The sequence below is a fragment of the Aphis gossypii genome, chromosome 2 (genome assembly GCF_020184175.1).
Source record: "Aphis gossypii isolate Hap1 chromosome 2, ASM2018417v2, whole genome shotgun sequence".
NCBI classification, from domain to species: Eukaryota; Metazoa; Arthropoda; class Insecta; order Hemiptera; family Aphididae; genus Aphis; species Aphis gossypii.
Genome location: NC_065531.1, coordinates 86,916,706 through 86,936,701, shown reverse-complemented (window position 1 = coordinate 86,936,701; position 19,996 = coordinate 86,916,706). Strand labels below are relative to the sequence as shown.

At 29.0% G+C, this 19,996-nt stretch overlaps 1 protein-coding gene across 1 annotated transcript; it reads right to left on the bottom strand.

Moving 5' to 3' along the window:
* Window positions 1-1,371: 1,371 nt before the first annotated feature.
* On the bottom strand, window positions 1,372-19,304 carry LOC114119592 (putative uncharacterized protein DDB_G0271606). Its single transcript, XM_027981193.2, has 2 exons — window positions 19,170-19,304; window positions 1,372-4,180 (listed from the first exon to the last, which is right to left on the bottom strand). Exons 1-2 carry the CDS (start codon window positions 19,179-19,181, stop codon window positions 2,402-2,404), a joined length of 1,791 nt encoding a protein of 596 aa, XP_027836994.2. The 5' UTR covers window positions 19,182-19,304; the 3' UTR covers window positions 1,372-2,401.
* Between the last annotated feature and the right edge of the window lie 692 nt (window positions 19,305-19,996).

Below are 19,996 nucleotides of genomic sequence, written 5' to 3'. Positions count from 1 at the left end.
ATGGTTTTTATTACTCTAACACAGCGGTTCCCAAACTGTGCATCACGAGCCCGTAACATAAAAAATTAATTATAATTTATTGTAATTTTTATTAATTTTAAATTTAATCTTATATTCTTGTAAGAAAATCATTTCGTATAAGTATTCTGATTAGGAATCAATAATAACCACGTAAATTCCGTAAAATGTATAAACACCCTTAAGTTTAATATTTATCATTATATTTTTTTAAATATAAAAATGTATTAATTTTAAGTCGGCTATATACTTTATATTCAGTAAAATTATAAAAACTAATTGTCAATGAGATTAAGTGTTTTTTTTTTTAAATTATATTTTTCGTGATATTCACGGCAGGGCACCGTGACTGAATTTAGTCCAATAAAGGGCACCGCCGAAAATAAAGTTTGGGAACCACTATTCTAACAAATAAATATTTTTTAGCAGTACAGTGATTGTTGTCTATGTTTAACTAGAAGTTATATAAATTATAATATTTTCATGTCACCAAATTAAATAAATGAGGATATTGAATATACTTATTTAATAATAGGCAATAACTGACTAATAATCTGAAACACGATAGAACTTTGTTTCGTAAATCGTTCGTGTAATTTTGTTAATAGATAGCGCTGCCATTATTGTTTTTATATTTTTATTGAATTTCAGATTTTTGATTTTAATTCAAACGATTCGACGTATCATACACACGATTACACGAGTGTGGGCTTGAAGTGTCAAAGGATGCGAGTGCATTTAGTCCTCTCACTTTAAAAAGCTTTCTCCATAACACATTTTTAAAAACGTATTGTGTGTATATAATTATTTATTTTTAACTTAAATTTTTGTTTGGTATTTATCTATTAAACTCCGAAAATATCGAACGAATTCAAATCTTTTTTTTTTTTTCAAAGAACGCACTGTACAGAGCAAATCGCGATTCACGAGCATAGTTTTAGAGATCCAATACTTGTCATCAAAAAAGTATACTATGACGAAATAGGAATACACCAGTGGTGACATCTGACTAGTTGAAAAAAATATGTGACAGAACAAGATTGCTGATAAACATTTACTGCAATAGGTTATAGGTACGTCGTAGAAAGTAATTTTATCTTTTTCACAGCGTATTATTTGGTAGAAGGGTTTAGACTCCTTCTGAGTTCTTCATCGCCACTACATTTTTTTTTTTGAAATCTATATAAGCTACATTATAATATAGCTTATATAATACATAGCCTATAAATTATATTATGCAGAGCACCTACCTTTAGTTAAATATACTAAAATGTAGGGGCCTATATTTCTATGAATTATTAATTTTTTATTAAATGACACATAAGATAAGGCAGTAAAAAATACAAAAATACATACATGTACATAACATTTATTTTTAGTATTTATAGTTTGATATTATGCATTATTATAACTATTTTTGATTACATTTTAAATAACTCAATTCTAAATACTTATTATAATGTTGTATGTTTAAGTTATGCTAGTTTGTTAATTTGGTCATGGATTGTTTTGTATAATATAATTATAAAAATATAAAATTATAAGAATAACACAAATAATATTATAATACATAAATACGTACAACAAGATAAACTTGCTTATTTAAAATTCAGAGAAGAATGATACGCTAATAATTATACAGTTTAACAGTTATTTTAAAATTTAACGGAAATTTTACAGTTGCACGAAAGTATAGATGCTAAACACATAAATATACATACATTGTGTGCACATTTACTCGCAAATAACAACTTATATTAAGCTATAAATACCTTAGTATACAATATGAATCTACTTTCGAAGAGAATAATATTAATTAATTAAACAATTAAAAACTATAAAATATACGATATTTAATAAAAACACGAGCACATAAAAAATATTATATTAATAATTATATTATTCTAGTACTATATACCTACATATTATAATGTAGTTCGTCCGGTTACGATGGTCAATAAAGAAAAAATATAATACAGACAATAAGACTTAATCACATTATTTAAAAAAAAAAATAAATAAAAAAACATTTGATGCGTGTAAAGAAAAATATAATGCCCTTAAAAAAGTAAAGTGTTCTGGATAATTCAAACAAAAACCGCGTTTGTACGATAATAATATTATAATTTGTATGGTAATATTAAATTTCATTTTCTAAGTATTTTAACAATAATAAACAATTTAATAATATTAAATCACGAGCTAGTGCTATTATAGTACGGTATATCATTATTAAATATTCTCATTTTGGATTTGGCTCTATAAGCGGTGTGGTAAAAATGCGAGTAATGTGACTTGACTAAAAATAATTTTTTAAATAAAAACAATAATACTTAGGCGATGATAAAATAACGATAACATTATATGACACTATAATTGTTGATCAGAACAAAAACGGCTGAGGTCCAATCACGTTGTTGTTTCTGCCTTCGTGGTTCAAAGCCAGCACCTTGTACACCACGTCCAGATCTCCTGGGAGTCTGGGTACCGACAACCCGTAACCGAAAGACTGTGATTGTGGTTGCCTAAGCACTCGCGCCTGTTGCTGCTGCTGCTGTTGGACAAACTGTGGTAGAAGTGTCAACGGGCCGTCACCAAACGGAAGTCGCTGTTGTTGCACAATTCGGTTGGTTTGCTGTTGTGGCTGAACTTGGACAGGTTGTAATTGCAGTTGCTGCTGGGGCTGTGGCTGGAAGACTACTGTTCTTTGTTGCTGCAACAGTTGCTGCTGCTGCTGCTGCTGTTGTCGTTGTCGTTGTTGCAATTGCTGCTGCTGCTGCTGCTGCTGTTGTTGTTGTTGTTGTTGTTGTTGTTGTTGTTGTTGTTGTTGTTGTTGTTGCAGTTGCTGTTGCTGTTGTTGTTGCAGTTTCTGCTGCTGCTGCTGCTGCTGCTGTTGTTGTTGCAATTGTTGTTGTTGTAGTTGTCGTTGTTGGACGATCTGTTGCCGACGCTGTTGTTCTTCGAGTACCGCCCTCTGCTGCAGTTGTTGTTGGAACCTCAGCTGTTGTTGCAGGGCGAACGACTCTCGCTGCTGCAGTGCTTCTCGTGACGGTACCTGTTGCTTTGACAACTCGACGCTTTTCAGGAACTCAAGTTCGTTCCTGTCCGGTTCAACCGTATTTCGGTCTCCACCATCGCCCGATTCTGCCCGGGTTTCCAAGGCAAGTATTTTCTGCCTCTCCAGCTGTCCCGGTTCCGTGTAAATGGGTATGACACGCCTTGGCACGCCCGCCGAGTCTTGTTGCACTGTAAACGCCGTCAGCAAAGGCGCCTCAAAAAAGTCAACCACGGTGCCGGTGTCCGTAGTCGGTGCGATGGATGCAGCCGGCGACGTAGTACGTAACGCACTGTTCGATGACTTTTCCACGTCGTCGTTGACGACCGACACGGACTTGGTGGCCGCTGGTGAATTAGGCGTCGGCAATAACGTGGATAATAGACCTGTTGATGTAGACGTAGCTAACGTCACTGCCGCCGTTTTGGGCGAGGAAGTGGGTAACGCTACAGTCGGGCTAGGCTGAAATATTGCTTCGGTGGGAGTGGTAAACGCTATCGTCGAAGTGGGCAACGCTACTGTCGGCGTCTGAGACGGTGTGAAGTTTTGACGTTCTTGTTGTGCCTGTTCTGTTGGCTCTTGTACGTTGAAACGTAGTTGCGGTTGTGGATTCTGTCGCTGCTGCAGGTCTTGCGACTGCAGTCTTTGTACTCCTTGATCCTGTAACTGCTCTAGTCTTTGCTCTTGATCCTGCAACTGTTTCTTCTGTTGATCTTGTAACTGTATTTGCTGCTGTCCTAGTATTTGTATTTGCTGTTGATCTAGAATTCGTGTTTGTTTCCGTTGCTGTTGCTGTCTTTGTCTTAGTTGTTGTTGTTGTTGTTGTTCAAACTGTTGTTGTTGTTGTTGTTGTTGAAATTGTTGTTGTTGTTGTTGGAATTGTTGTGATTCGACTTCCACCTGCTTAACTTCGGTAACTCTGTCCTCTTCTTCTAAGCGATTGAGTACTTTAAGCAAAGCTTTACGTAACTTTGGATCCAGTTTAACTGGCTTTTTAGCTAGGTCATTGATGGACTCAGCATCGAGAGAACTAGGAATTCCTAGTTGTTGTTGTTGATCCGCCCAACAAAATCCGGCGATTAAAAGAAGCACACATAATGATGATACCTTTAAAAGATATAATGAAAAGTTATTAGTTAAACATTTATATGAAAAATTAATTTGATAAAAATTAATATTTTAATATTATATGTATAATAGATAAAGATTATACCTATGTGTAAATAATACATTGTCGAAAAATTATAAGATACCTTGTAGATAAGATAGGTTTTGAAATTTGATACAGAAATAAGTGACGAAGTAATTATTGTACGAAGTTAAAGAGGAAAGTATAATATAGATATTGAGAAATGTTAGATGATTAAAGAGATTTTGTTGCACGATTTTAAGTTTTATGAATTCTGATTTTTCAGAATCAATTTACAAGCGGCGTGAGAAAGTGTATTATTATTGATCAATGAACTCAGTTTATTAGGTAAGAAGTCAGTAAAACAATTGAAATCGAAAATGTTGCACAGTAATAGTTTAATCTGAATGAGGAACAATGAAAAAAAAATCTTTATTCATAATTGTGTAGATATATAGTAGGCATATAATAACTTATATAAGTGTACAATAATTTGAATTTAATATTTTTATTCACAAGTTTTTAGTTATAAGTTGTAATATTATCAAACAAATCTTTATAATTTTAAATATATGATAAAGTTTAAATCAATATTACCTATCACTTATTGTTAAATTAAAAAATAACCTTCACTACTTATTTTTGGTGTATACATATACATTTTTTATAATACTTTTCTGAATATTATATTTTAGACATACACTAATAAATTAAATAGGATTGATATTCTCTAATAATCTATCTATAGAATTTTTTCTTTAAAATATAATCCGAAATTTTCTTCTTGTAAGAAACTTTTATATTGTACTTAATAATTATCGAAACTAATTGTATTTACAGTCAAAGTTTAAAAAAATAATAATCTAAGAAATTAATGAAATTATTTCTTTTAAAACATTTTGTTCATTTTTTAAAATTGAATAATATAATAGGAAAGTTTCAATAAATTATTTATTACCTATTTTTTAACACGTTTATTATTCTAGAGAATTTTTTTTCAAAGAAAGTGAACATAAATTATTCATAACAACTTACAACTTACAAGTATTTAATGTAAATAATTTTTAATTTTTTATTGTGTATAAATTTATTTTTGTGATGTATATCAGTTATAAAAAAATTACAATTTAGTCATACGATTTAGTAAGTATTTAAATACATCGTTATTACTAGTTACTGCAGAATGTATGTATAATATTGTATAAGTTATATCAAAACAATAGATAATAATAGCAATACTTCTCACAAACTTAAGTTGCATAAATTGATAATTACGTGTATTTTACACATCATTCAATATATTATTTTCACATTTTGTAATTTCATTGGACTCACGATTATCAATTACCGGTAGGAATGTACATTGTATAAATATATATATTGTATTTGTAATAGTTACTTAAATCGTGTGTGATAATTGTAAAAAAATCAAAACAAACATTTCATCAATGATTAATGAAAAGAAACTAACAATTTTTGATTACTTACACGGTCTATGGATCGCTGTTATATTTGGATATACGTACAACTATAATTTTATTATACGATTTGTAAGATATTTTTAGGGATGCTGCGAGAACGATTTTAAACAATATTGAATAATTGTAGCGATTAAAATAAATATACATATGCATATCTACTTATGCGCAAAGTCCTAATATCAGTAATATCTAATATTATTATGAATTATAATAGTTGTACGACTTAAAGTTATGAAATTATTTTTACAGCTCGTAGTACGTGTATTGATTGGATAACATAACGATAATTATGTGATTGTGAGCATTAAAAATATTAAAAAAGTCGAAGTACAATAAAAAATTAATTGTTTTTAACTTAAACTTAACTATATTTATAGTTATATAGTTATATAGTTTATAGTTTATTTTCTAGTGAACTTTGTAATTTATATAATAACTTAACTTTTTCATTGATTTAAAAAATAATTCCCATCTTCGTTAAACCACGTCTATATTCAAATAGGTTGGTATACTAATTTATAGTTAGGTATTTAAAATTAATCAATCATTTTTAGGCATGGACATTATAATCAACTAAGTCACCGCAACAGCGCTGCAGAGCTATAAAAAGGAATAGTACGATGATTTTTTTAAAAAAGTGATTAGTTATTAAAAAAAATGAAAGTTACTGAATAACTATTGTATAACTTAGGCGATATTCAAAAACAAAATATTTAACATTTTTTAATTGTTTAATATAATATTGTGTATTATTATTACTATATACATTTATCCATTTTAACTATAAACTTTTCTAGTTGAATATATTATTATGTATCTAGGATTTATTAACTTTTATCGGGAGCCGAATAATAGCTTTTTGATACATTGCTTTGCTTTAGCTCTTGAAAAAAAAAACATTTCGCAGCCTGTATGCTAGGCTAGTATTTAGATAGTCCATAAGTTGTGTGTAAGTACACATAAAATTATTTTAAAACGTTTTAACAAAAATAGTAGAATATCATATATTTATAGTATTGCCATACTGATGTATTCCACAAATATGTTACCATTGTACGTACGAATCAAATTTCACTTTTCAGTAGTTAAAAAAAGTTTTCCCTTTTAGTATTTACTAAAGATATACTACTATTCGCCCTCCGTATGACTCACACTTCGTGACTTACAAAACCAAGATTGCTGGCACTAAGCTTTATGCGCCAATACACGCCTTAACATTGCAACCCATGTATACGATTTATAATAATATATGGTCCTGAACATACGTGCTTATAAGTTATAACATAACTATGTACCTACAATATAATAGGTAGGTGTATTTTTATATCATCATTGGAAGGAATTATACATATTTAAAAATTTAAACGATACGTAGATATACTATATATTATATATAGAGTATATAGTAATATAACATTATATTAATCTGTGGTGGACGGTGGTATTTTCGTTTCCGCGACATTAAGTGCTCCGCTAAAGAGTGGTTTGCTATGAAACCGTACACACACATACATTATTATTATTATACCAGCAAATACCCATTGTAATACACCGAGCAAAGTGGTATTATTATCGTATAACATAATATTATTATCATCATAGAGGAACGTCTAGAGTTTTTTTCCCCACTTGACAGTCGTCGTTCGTTTTATTTATTTATTTTTACGTCTCACGAGGCGGTGCGTGGAGAAATCACCCATATGTGCGGTTGCCTATTATAATGTACGCTCGCTCGTTTTGTTTACTCGACAGTCGTGTGCGAAATATCAAGTCATGAACTGTTGACCCGTCAGTGTACAGATATGACCTCTCATAGGCGGTGGAGGCAGAAAGCGTCGGAGTGAAAGCGTGTTCGGGTTGGGCTCGATGTTCTTCATCAAATTTGTTTTTTTTTTTTGTTTTTTATGCAACACGTCGTAATTCCGATCTATCATAATAATAATAATAGTAATAACAGTAAATAATAACATCGGACGCGTTCGAGACTCGTGGCGAAATCGTAACGAAAATTTTTTTTTTACTTTTTAATTTGATATTTATCTATACATCCGTTTTGTGGTCAATGCTTAAATACATGTATCTTCAGCTATGGAATATGAGTTTATACATAAGAACGAGAAACACGAGTGGAAGCTATTTTTTATCATAGCGTTCAAGTAGTAAGAGTTCGTGGTAGTACTATGATAATAGATAATATTATAACAATACGTGAGCACGAAATCGATGATTATGCACAATACTACAAATTATAGTATAATATTGTAATGATCGTTATAGGAATTGTGTGATGATCTATGTATTGATACGCCCGAAGAACGTGTCCAAACAAAGTCGTAGTAGGTATCCCAAGTTTAACCTATGACATATGACTTCCCTGTATATATATATTATGTTAATATTTTACAATAAACAATGTTATTATAAACGATGATTGACATAAGTGCAAGCATAAAAGCATAAAATGAGATGTGAAGGAAATAAATAGTATCGTATAAAAACATTTGGTATTCGAGGTAGTTACCCATGCGTTTTTCATTCCCGATTAACTGCCTGAATCGTTCAAAAGTTTAAGTTTTTAATATTAATATTATTCATAATTATTGGTTTTTGACGATTTCTAATATACTATATACTATATTTTATATTATTTATAAATCAGGTATGTTAATATTATACAAATTCAGTTATTTACGAGTGTTTAGGAGTTGGGTATAATTTTATAATGGTTTTTCTGTTACACTAATTTTGGTGCGAGTGAAAAGTATTTAATCCCAAGAATTCTCATTTTCTGTTCACGTGAATAAATTTTAAATGAAATATCTAGAATATAAAAACGAATGTGTAACTAAAATATGTAGGTACCTACTGCTAACGAAAGATGAAAATATCAATATCTGATTTTACGAAAAATATTTGTGTTACCTACACATATTATTGTAATGTAATGTTATTAAACAATAAACATACATTGGATTATTATTATTTTTGTTGTGAAAAGATGTAAGCATTTTAAAATTCGACTGCAATATATCTTTAAGGACTAAGGGCGCGTGTTTTTGGAATCTATTCGAATTTACCGAGCTTCAGATGCATCGGCTGTAAGCTGGGAAATATATACGTGGCTACATATAAGTACTTATAGTGGAAACAGTATAATACGAGTAATATGTAAAATATAATATAATAATAATAGTTGGCAGTAAAGGCGGGATTTTCGGGTGAAAGCGATAATAATACCGTACAAAACCGATTTTGATTATGAATATCGGCAGCATCTATATTATATTATAATGGCCGTGTGTAAGCGTAAAAGTGACGTACAGATATTATCTCATATTATATTTTATGTGAAACACGGGTAGGTATTCCGTTCCTCCCGAAAACATATTATAATAATTTATTGTTTCTAATCTGCGGGACACGCGTAATTACCGAGATCTGTACACGTACCTTCCTCCTTATATACGCGCGTATCCGAGGCTGCCGGATAAGCGACGATATTATGGTACGCGATTTATTTTACGACGGTCCGCGTTCACACGCTACCGCGGCACATTTTTGAAATCGACGAGACGTCGTAACCGCCCATTTAGTGACTTAAAACACGATCGTTAATGGACGGTGTCCGCGCGAACAACATCATCTTAAAGACCGCGTCACGAGCGTTACGACTCGCGACGACGCGAAATTATAGTATGTGTGCGTACACTAACAGTCAAAAAATAACACACGCGCATATTTGAGGTTAATAAATTTCAATTCGAAGTAGACGGACATGAGCTTAAGGCACTTAGACAGAGGTGTGATTTGATCATGTAAAGTGTTTGGGGGAGGGGGATGAAATTTTTGTAAATTTTTTTTTCCTGTTACGCGATCAAAAATATTTTTGTATTTATCATAAGAGCACCTCTCCATTGTAATAATTTAACTATGATATAAATACATTTCCGCACACTTATGGACACAAATAATTACATTATAATATTTGTATATTCGCATTCAGTGTAAGTCGCGACCCACTGGTGGATCGCAAGCCAATTTTTGGTGAGTCGTGGGAATTTTTTTTTAATTACATAGATTCTAAGATGTTTATCATATTTTATATTGTATAAACATAAATTATATAAATTATGAGGTGCTGTTATCAACAACAATAGGAAACAAACACACACTTTGCATTAGTGATTCGTACTACAGTAATACACTACACTGTGACGTTACTGTTGTACGTCGTCGGTCCATGATAATAATTTAATATGCGACCGCTTTGTGATTCATCTTTTTATCGTAGTACAATAAATTATAATATCTTTTTTTACAAGAGCGTTTAATACTGTTTATTACGAAGCAATATATTGTTATACTATGTTGGTTTCCAAAAAGACAATATAATAGAATGCCCAAAGAATTGTTTTTAATACAAATTTAATTTAAGAATAAATACTATTACAACAATTATTATTATATGTTATGACTTATGACTTATGAATTAACAATATTATTAAGTATGAAAGAAAAAATCTATATTTATGTGAACAATTTATTATTTAAAATTCAAATACAAACGCCGAAGTGTTAAGAGGACGTTTAATACTCGCACGTGTTGTCTCCGTCTTACGAACGCAAAACATAGCAGATTAGCATTCAGCGAAATAAATTTTATATTGTAAAATCTAATATTAGAGTCAATTTACCTCTTATCAAACTTTAAGGTAAAAATTTATCAAGGATATCTCACAGGTTAGGTTTTTTTTTTTATTAATATTTTAATTTTTATAGTTATGTAAAATATTAAGACTTTTAAATGTTCGTAATTCATTTAAAAATTAAAACAACGATGTTAGCCTATGAGATACCCTAGATAATAATATTATACCTTTAAGATTGATGATTATTAAATTAACTCTATTATTAAAGCATAAAATTGATTCCGCTGAACGCAAATTTGCTATGTTTTACGTTTGTAAGACGGAGACAACACGTGCGAGTATTACGTCCTCTTAAGATTCATTTTCAAAGTTGAAGTCAAAATCATCAATACTATTATTAGCCTGCAAGAGCATACAGATTTTGAGTTCATTATAACTCATATCCACTTGAAGCGCACCTATCGATTATACCGTAATGTTCTCTCATATATAAATCACACACTATCGTATCGCCGGACGGCGTTTGTGTGTTTTGCAAACGGTGCGTATATGGGATGTAATGCATAATCGTGGAGAAAGTTCACTCGTCGTATACACACACAAACACACGCACGCCCACCCGATTACACTGCAGCTGCAGCATCGCGGTATAGGTAATATGAATTCTATATAATATAATATCGTACATGTATCGTAGTAGTAGGGCGACGATGATTTAGTCTCGGATGACTACTTTCATCCGATATCGATCTGGCGGTACATAATATGACGTATTAAAATGCCCGTGTGTGAATGTGTACACATTTATAATGTGCACGTCTTATTACGACACGTAAGTATAATGCGTATAATAATATACGGTCGAGTGTGTGTAAATGAATATATATTCTTCTCTTCGCGTCCACGTCCGCCGCACCTTTGCGCCGGGTGAAAGGTCACGATCGCCGCGGCATAGCACATAATAATAATATAACGTATCGCATTATAATATTATAAGGTATATTATTATAAACGACAATTATTATTATATTATATACACATATTATTACGAGTGTATACGACCACACAACACTGCCGCCGCGCCGCCGTCGAATATCAATCGCGAGCGCGTCTCATACCTCGGGCCACGATAATAATACTATTACTTATTACTTGTGTTTTATGGCTAATTATTATTCTAAATGAAGAAAGTCACTGTATAATATAAGAATACATACACACACACATATATATATAAAGATGTATCCGATTGACGTCGCGTGTAATATATTAATATACCGCCGAGCGTAACGCGTCGCAATGGTTTAAGTACGTATGTTATGTACGTACCCACGGGCTACGATCTTCCCGAGGATCCCGTGTTTGCGACGCTTACCGCTGGCGAGGCTGTTGAACCGGTGACTACGAGCATTTACCGGAGGGTCATCGGTCGGTATCCGGAACTTAATCCGAACTCGAAAAAAAGTACTGGTATACGGTTGAAAATAATAATTCGGGAAAAATATTTTTGAAATAAAAATGCTGCTTACCAAACAATAATTATGACATTACTAAATCATTCGATTGTTACTGTCCGCAAATAATATTTAATATTATGCAGTTGTACTGTGCAAAGTCCTATCCTAATAATCTAATAGTTTTAGACTACGAGTATGATGTGAACATCACGGTCTTATAGTAAAATGTCTCTTTGAACATCTGTGCCATTCACTGTTGAATGTGTTATATTTTCCAAGAGTTTATATTTAAACGATAGTAGGTATAAATTACTATTATTATTATTTTATTTCTATACTCACTACGTCTATACAAAGACTTATTTTCACGATTCTATCGATTATCCTCTATATTCTATAACGTAGGGTCGGGATAGTCGAATTCCACTATTACTTAAATTAAATGGTCCAATTGCATTTAGATTATAAAAAGGTAATGATCGATCTACACTCGGGTAAAAAATAGATAATGATCAAAGTGCAATCGGGTTAAAAAGCAGATGTTCAAAAAACAATGTTAATTTAAATATTAAATTTCCTTTACCGCTTAAAATGCAATGATTGGCATACTACGTATAATTATTATTTTTTTTACACTTTTTAATTTTATATACAATGTATATTACATTACAAGTACATATTATTTAATTCAATTATTTTCTTTAGAAATTATAAAAAAGTGTATTATAACATAATAGTATATAGAACTGCACTGTTTAAAAGAGATGTGTTCGAAAAATAGCTTCTAGTTAGGTTTTTTTCTTCAAACATTATCTACTTTTAACCAAAGTGCAGTTCGACCATTATCTATTTTTTACACGAGTGCAATTCAACTAAAATTAGTGCAATTCGAATCTACCCCGTAGAGTATGTAGGACCTACATAGTACATAGGTACCTTAAATCGAGTTTGTCAAATGCGCGGCCCTTGCATTTGTTTTACATCCCACGGCCAACAGAATTATAAAAACTTAAGTGAAAATAAAGAAAAAAACAATAACTACAGTTTATATTTTATATTGTTCTATTCAATAATTTTGACCCATACTTAACGTTGGACGTGCCTGCGGCCTATATCCTTACAATTTACTAGTTCACAACTCAACAGTATTATTATTGCTGAGGTAAAACTTATGTTATTTTACATTTTTTTTTTATTGTTACATAAAAAACAAAATCCCGTTGATCGTTAGAGAAACCCTAAAATATAAATATATGTACCTACGTGCCAAACATGCATTTTTTACGTCTGTCAGTCGTTACGCAAGACATTTTTTTATCATGCGCAGACACTAAAATATATAATACAAATTGTGTATATGACTATTGTGTACATGGTGCAGCTGATCTGCTCTTTCCGATTGTTTGTTTTTCTCGTGAGTACATTGCCGTCGCGCCGGGAAACAAAATACATAGCCATATCATTAGGCTGCAGGCCTAGGTAGCCATACCAATTATTATATTGCTACACGTAGCCAACTACTATCTACATTATAACTATTATAACGCTATACTGTAATATTATTATGGATGTTTAAACAGTGAGCTCGCTTTCGATTTTTTTATTTTTATTACTTATATTCTTGTTTTTTTTTTTCACGACTAATTAATTAATTAATATTTTATGCATGCGTGTATTGTTTATAAGCCCCGGTTACCTCTACAGAGAAATAGCTATATGTATTTTATTATTGTGTTACGATGCGCTGACCATTATATTGGGTCATAATATTTATATTATGTTATTATTATTATTTTATACAAATTATTGTATAATTGAATTGTGTAAAATCGAGTTGCGCAACAATCTACGTGTGGTTTTGTTAGACCGGTAAATTAAGATGAACGAAAATCAACAACAAAATCTTAACACGTCTGTTCGATACGATAACTACTTACTCGTATAACAATTTGCTTTGAATACAGAGTAATTCTTTTAAAGGTTGACATTTATTTTGAAAATAATTTTTTTAAGACAATTTGAAATCGAAACTAAATATTTGTAGAAAATATTTAATGATTTACTAAGTAATTTTTAAGTTTTATTTTAAATAACAGCGTATATATTTAAGTATTTATTTAGTTATTATATACTTATAGCGTTTAAAGTTTTGATAAACGGACTGGTACAAAGAGCACACGATAAAAGAAAAATATTTTCAAAAACGTTATAAATTTTCGAGACTTGATGTTTGGGGGTTGTTAGAATTACCTTCTATATTAAAAATGATTTTTTAGACGTTATATTGTATATTAAATGGTATGATCTGAAAGATCATAATATGACACAATATGTGCGAGGAAATTGATAATACTATATTATAATTTATTCTTTAGGTAGGTAACCTATATGTCGCTTTTATAGTGTCACGTATATGTACCTAAACGTTTACCACAAGAGTACATCAACAAAATATATAATTAGCTTTAAATTATAATTAATATCATAAACCATACGTCTCACGTCTCTTGTAGAATACTATAGAAATACTAAAATACAATAAATATTATACTCAAAATAACTATATAGATATAATATTATGTAATCGTGTGCAATACATGTTATCTGACGGATCATGAATGTGTTGTATGAATATGAGTTCAGAATCGCTAACACGAACCTTTTGAACCTCGACACCGTGCCGAAACTGTGCTTGGTTGTGATTTTATTTTTCATGTTCATATCGAAATTATTAAATAATTTATAGTTGTGTATGCATTGTTTTCATTGTTCGTTATTGGCTACGACTCGTGAACATTTCTCGGTCTTTCTCGTATATTATATGATGTTATACAATTATATTGTAGGCATAGGTACTATACAATATAGGTGTCTACTCAAAAAAATGATGAAAAGCATTAGTGTCATGTCGTTTCAGTATACTTATAAGTACTACATAAGGTTGAAATACGATTAATCAAAGTTCACAACTTCTATTCGGAAATTCATATTTCAATAGCTACCTATACTATTATGGTAAATACTTGATGTGCATGAAGTTTTTACATCTAGACTTTGAATGATTGTAATAAAATAATATTATTAGGAAGGTATGTGTTAAATACGCTGCTATATATATTATTATTATATAGAATACGCCATGCAAAATATCAGAGTTTTAAAAAAACTATAATTCCGCAGGTTTTGGCCCTAGTGCAATCAATTGGGTGTCAAATAAATCAGACAAGTCTCTAGTTTGTATGTCAACAACTATTAAAAAACTGATAAAAAGCAGTTGGCATAGTTACACTTGCCATTTTATCCAATGTTTGGGACGAGACTGCAGATTATCATTGTAAACTCATAACTATTGCTAATATTGGTGTAGTGGGTTAGGTTTTTTGTGAATTATTTGTGAAAACAAAATGAAAAAAAAGATAGTAATTTTTATTGTTATATGCTTCAAGTTTTTAAATATAATCCTTTATCAAATGCATCGTTATAAAATATAGAAGTTTTTTATGGAATCCCAGTGTTGTCCGTTTATTGAGAGTCGATTGAGGTATTTTTTATAACTGTATTTCGTTGCTACTAGATCGAAGTTAGAAGCGATACGATCTTACGAAAAAGAAACAAATTTATCGTAATTAAGTATGGAATATTATACATGGTAGAAAATATATTAGAAACCATACCTTACTAAAATTACTCGTCACAATATACATATATTTATAATTAGTTATGTTGATGGCTTACGATAGTAAACAGGTACTTACTACAAACTATAAAATTTTGATAATATTTGAAAACTTATTAACGACGATTTATGTTACTTATCATTTTCAAATGTTCAATTTGAGTTTCTAATATTCTTACATAAATAATGTTTATTATGGTGTGACTTACTTAAATAGAAAAATACTTCGACACATTCAAATGATATTAAAATTATATAACTAGATAACTATTGGTTAATGCATAATAAATGATTAAAGATAGGGCGAAGTTAAAAGATAATTTTTAAAAAATCATAAATAATTCAATTGTTAATGCGTATATTTTGTGTTAATTGTTATAATTTATAGGTTGATCAAAATTATGAAAATTGTAAATACTAATAAAAAAATATATAATTTTTAATTTATTGTTCTAGGCATATTGATTATAAAGTATAATGATCTGACTTGAAAAAAATTATAATGATTGATACAGTAAACTTTAATTATTATATTTTAAAGATATATATTTATATTTTTAATGGTAGCTCAATATTGTTTGGGACGAATTTTTATTTATTTCGTTTTAGTGCAACAAGTTATCTAAAATAAAAGTTAATTGTCGTTGTATTATTATTATTATTATTTTTTTATTATTTTTTTTGTATTTTTATATTATTACAATGTAACCCACTCAAAAATAAGTAGGTAATAACTAATTACTAATTAGGTGTATTTTGTAAAAGAAAATGGTCTGATGATCACAAATGACTTATATTTTATAACCTATTAAGTAATAATATTATGTGGCTCATTTTCATTTTTATATAGAGTGGATACTTCTTAATTATTACACGGTAATAGTTGTTGATCAATAGTCACTTAAAATAGATTTTTAACTAATTTAAATATCGTTTATGTGCCTATATCGTGTGCATATTATTTTAACGAGTCATTAAGATTATAATATCCAATCATAATTGCATAAAATATCAAGTACTTAAAATTTCACCAAAATTATTTATTTTTGACTTATCATGTAGGTACATAATATATAAATAAATATAAATACTTCAGGATTGTACTTTCATTCATTATCCCGTAGACACTAACACTGTAGATTTCTAGAAAAATAAATAATACTCTTGAAAATATTAGGCGATTAAATACAAGAAACTTGTTTACTGAAAGAAGTCATGAATAAATATTGGATGCCATGAATGCACTTATTTCCATTCTAACACAACTTATTACTGCGGTCAAGTGTGTACATTATAGGTATTTAAAGTATTATATAATTTGAAAAACGATAGTATAATCGACCACAAGGATGGTGTGTTTGGTTTGTATTCCAATTTATTGTGTTAGTAAATGAATTATATGACAACAAGAACCTGTGTAGTATTAAAAATAATTGAAATTCAAAAAAAAAAAAAAACAGTTAAGCAATATTTAATATCATTGCTGTGTCAAAATAAGCAATGTAGATAATAGTTTTTATATACCTCATATTTTAATTGGTCGAATTTTTTACGAGGAATTGCTGTATTTTCAAATTAACAGGTAAACAAAAATTTTAAATTTTAACTCACTAATAAATTAACCCTCCCTAGCCGTGATAATGTTAACAATAATTAATACGATGATTTAAACGCATTATTCAAAATTTCGAAGTGTTATTGAACTGTTGCAGGCACGTATAAGTTGAATAATATATTACGCAAAGTGCAAAGACCAATAAAAATTATATTGTATCGACGATCTATACTCAATTCGTAGATAATATCGTATTTATACATAACATTGTACGTTGGCTCACAAAAAATATTACACGTTTTCACGTAATAGATTTACCTACCTATATATTGACATAATATATTAGCGCGTTTAATGATTTCTTTATGAATAGTAAATATATGTAATTATTATTTATTATGTCCGGTTATACAATGTCTCATCTATAGTAGTATGTGAAACACAACCATTTACAGTGTGCTTTTTAATGTATTTAAAAAAATGTTTTAGCATTTTTGAACTTTTATATAGGTTCTTACTTATAACGTATAATACATTAAAAAAATATATATTATATTTTGTACAATTTTTGATTTGTGATTTTAATTTTTTTAATTTTTTTAATTTTATAACCTAATGGAATAAGATACTTTTTAAGATTCTTTTGATGTTTAAATATTAAATATAGATTAAATGTGTTTTTAAATTATGATATTAATTTGATTTTATACAAGAACAATGAAATGTGGACCACTATTCCGTTTATCTTAACGTAAAATCCGTATTTATAAAAAGTTATTTGTTCAATTTATACACAAAAGCGTTAAAAAAAAAAATAAAAAAAAATTTCTTCAAATTATGAAATTAAAGTCTAAGATTATAATATAACATACTACTATGTTATTATTTAAGTTAAAAAAATCACAACTTTAAGAAATTGTAACCAATCATATTAATTTTATGTTGTATTATAATAAGTAATTTTTTTATCGATGAAAAGACTTTTCCAAAAAGACTAAAAAATTACAAAGATATAAATATATAATATATTATAATAGGCTACTTTATCTAGTATCTACTACCTAGTTTATGTACCTTTATAATTATTTTATGTAAAACACCGACAACAGCATTAGTAATCAGAATAAACAAAAATCTAATTGATAACCAAGTTTGATAAAAGCTAAATTTGCACTTTAAATAAAAATAAATAATTTAAGATCTCTATAGACTATTTTACAAGATACATAATTATATTATTACTGTAGTTAGTAGCTAATGATGAAATAATCGAGAAAAATGGCAATAATTTCCATTACTTGCCATGTTAAGATTACGCTATTTATGAATTGTACATTCATGTTTTATGTATATACAGAAATATAATAGTTAAAAAAGTTATATAATTTTAACAATTATGCATTTTTCTGTAATAAAAAAAATAATTATTTTCAGCTCTATATGTATTAATTCACACACTATTTTTTAAAACAATTGGTAATATAATATTAGTAAAAGTGAAAATAAAGTATAATATACACATGATTTATACCCTAGTAATTATTTCATATTTCCGCTTTACTCTACTCGATAAAAAATAATAATTGTTTTAAAGTATTAACTATGTACACAATAATATTAATTTTGTATTCTATAATCAATATAAATTCAATGATAAAAAGTGAAATTCAATTTGTTATAATTAAATTCATAACATTAATAATTCATAACTATTATTTTGCTGATCTTATTCTGTCTCACTGTTTTGAACGTAAATTGAACTTTTTTAATGCTACTATAATAATTTTAGTAAAAAGATTGCTAGGTATTCATATTCAACTCATATAATATCGTTGTAGTATAATAATATTTAGTTAGAAATACATTTAAGGAAAACGTTTTTAAAAACAGTCTATAAAGTAATTAAAATTAATTTCATTTAGACAAACATTGTACTTTTATTTGAGTAACATAAAGATAATGTAGAATCAACAATAATTTATGTTTCTAAATTTATTTTATTAGAGTTCGAATATGAAAAAAAATCTTTTTATGTTAAAAAATCACTTCTTCTTGATTAATAATTGTTAGTACATTTAAAAAAAAAGCAATAAGTATAATATTAAACATACACGTTTAAATATGAAAATATAATTTGTATTTTACTGACCTGTGGTATCATGGTGATGTTGTTGGTAGACGTTCTGGATGGCGACTAAGCCAGTCTCAAAAACAATATCACGACGACGATGAGCAGATCGTAACGGTAACCGGTCCCCTCGTGGAGAACTATCAGTCTCCGGGGGGCGAAAATTTCACTTTTTAAGGTCACGGCGATTGATGATCTCAACATGAACAATGTGAATAATAATAATAAATCCCTCGTGAAATGATGTATGATTAGATAGTAGTATAAATGTATAATGCTTCCGGTTATTTTTATTAACGAGTAAATCGTTGAGGAGTAGGTAGGTATATGCATAGGCGAGACAGACGAGTAGTAAACGCAAATAGCGCACTTGGAATGCACTCGGGTAAAATATGGCTATTATTTGTCATAAAAAATAAAATAAAAAATTATACTAATTATAAAAACTGTAGAAGGATTGTAATATTTTTTGATCTTATCATATAGGTACTACTTTATATAACAATAAAGTATACTTATGTGTACGATTTTTACTTGATCGCCTATACCTAATTTTTTTTTTGTTTTGTTTATAAAATGTTAGTATTAACTATGACAACTTGACAATTATAATATACTTATATTTTATAATAATATACTAAACTAATAAAGTTTAGGACATAATAGTCTGCAGTTTAGCTTAATAAATACTAAAAATATATATTTTAAACTCGCTGTAATGAATAATTAATCAACACTATAGGGTAAAGACTAATATTATGCATATATTATACACATTTATATGTATTTTTTATTAAGTATTGACGAATACAGTTATTGTATTAAATAACAAAAATAAAATCAATAAG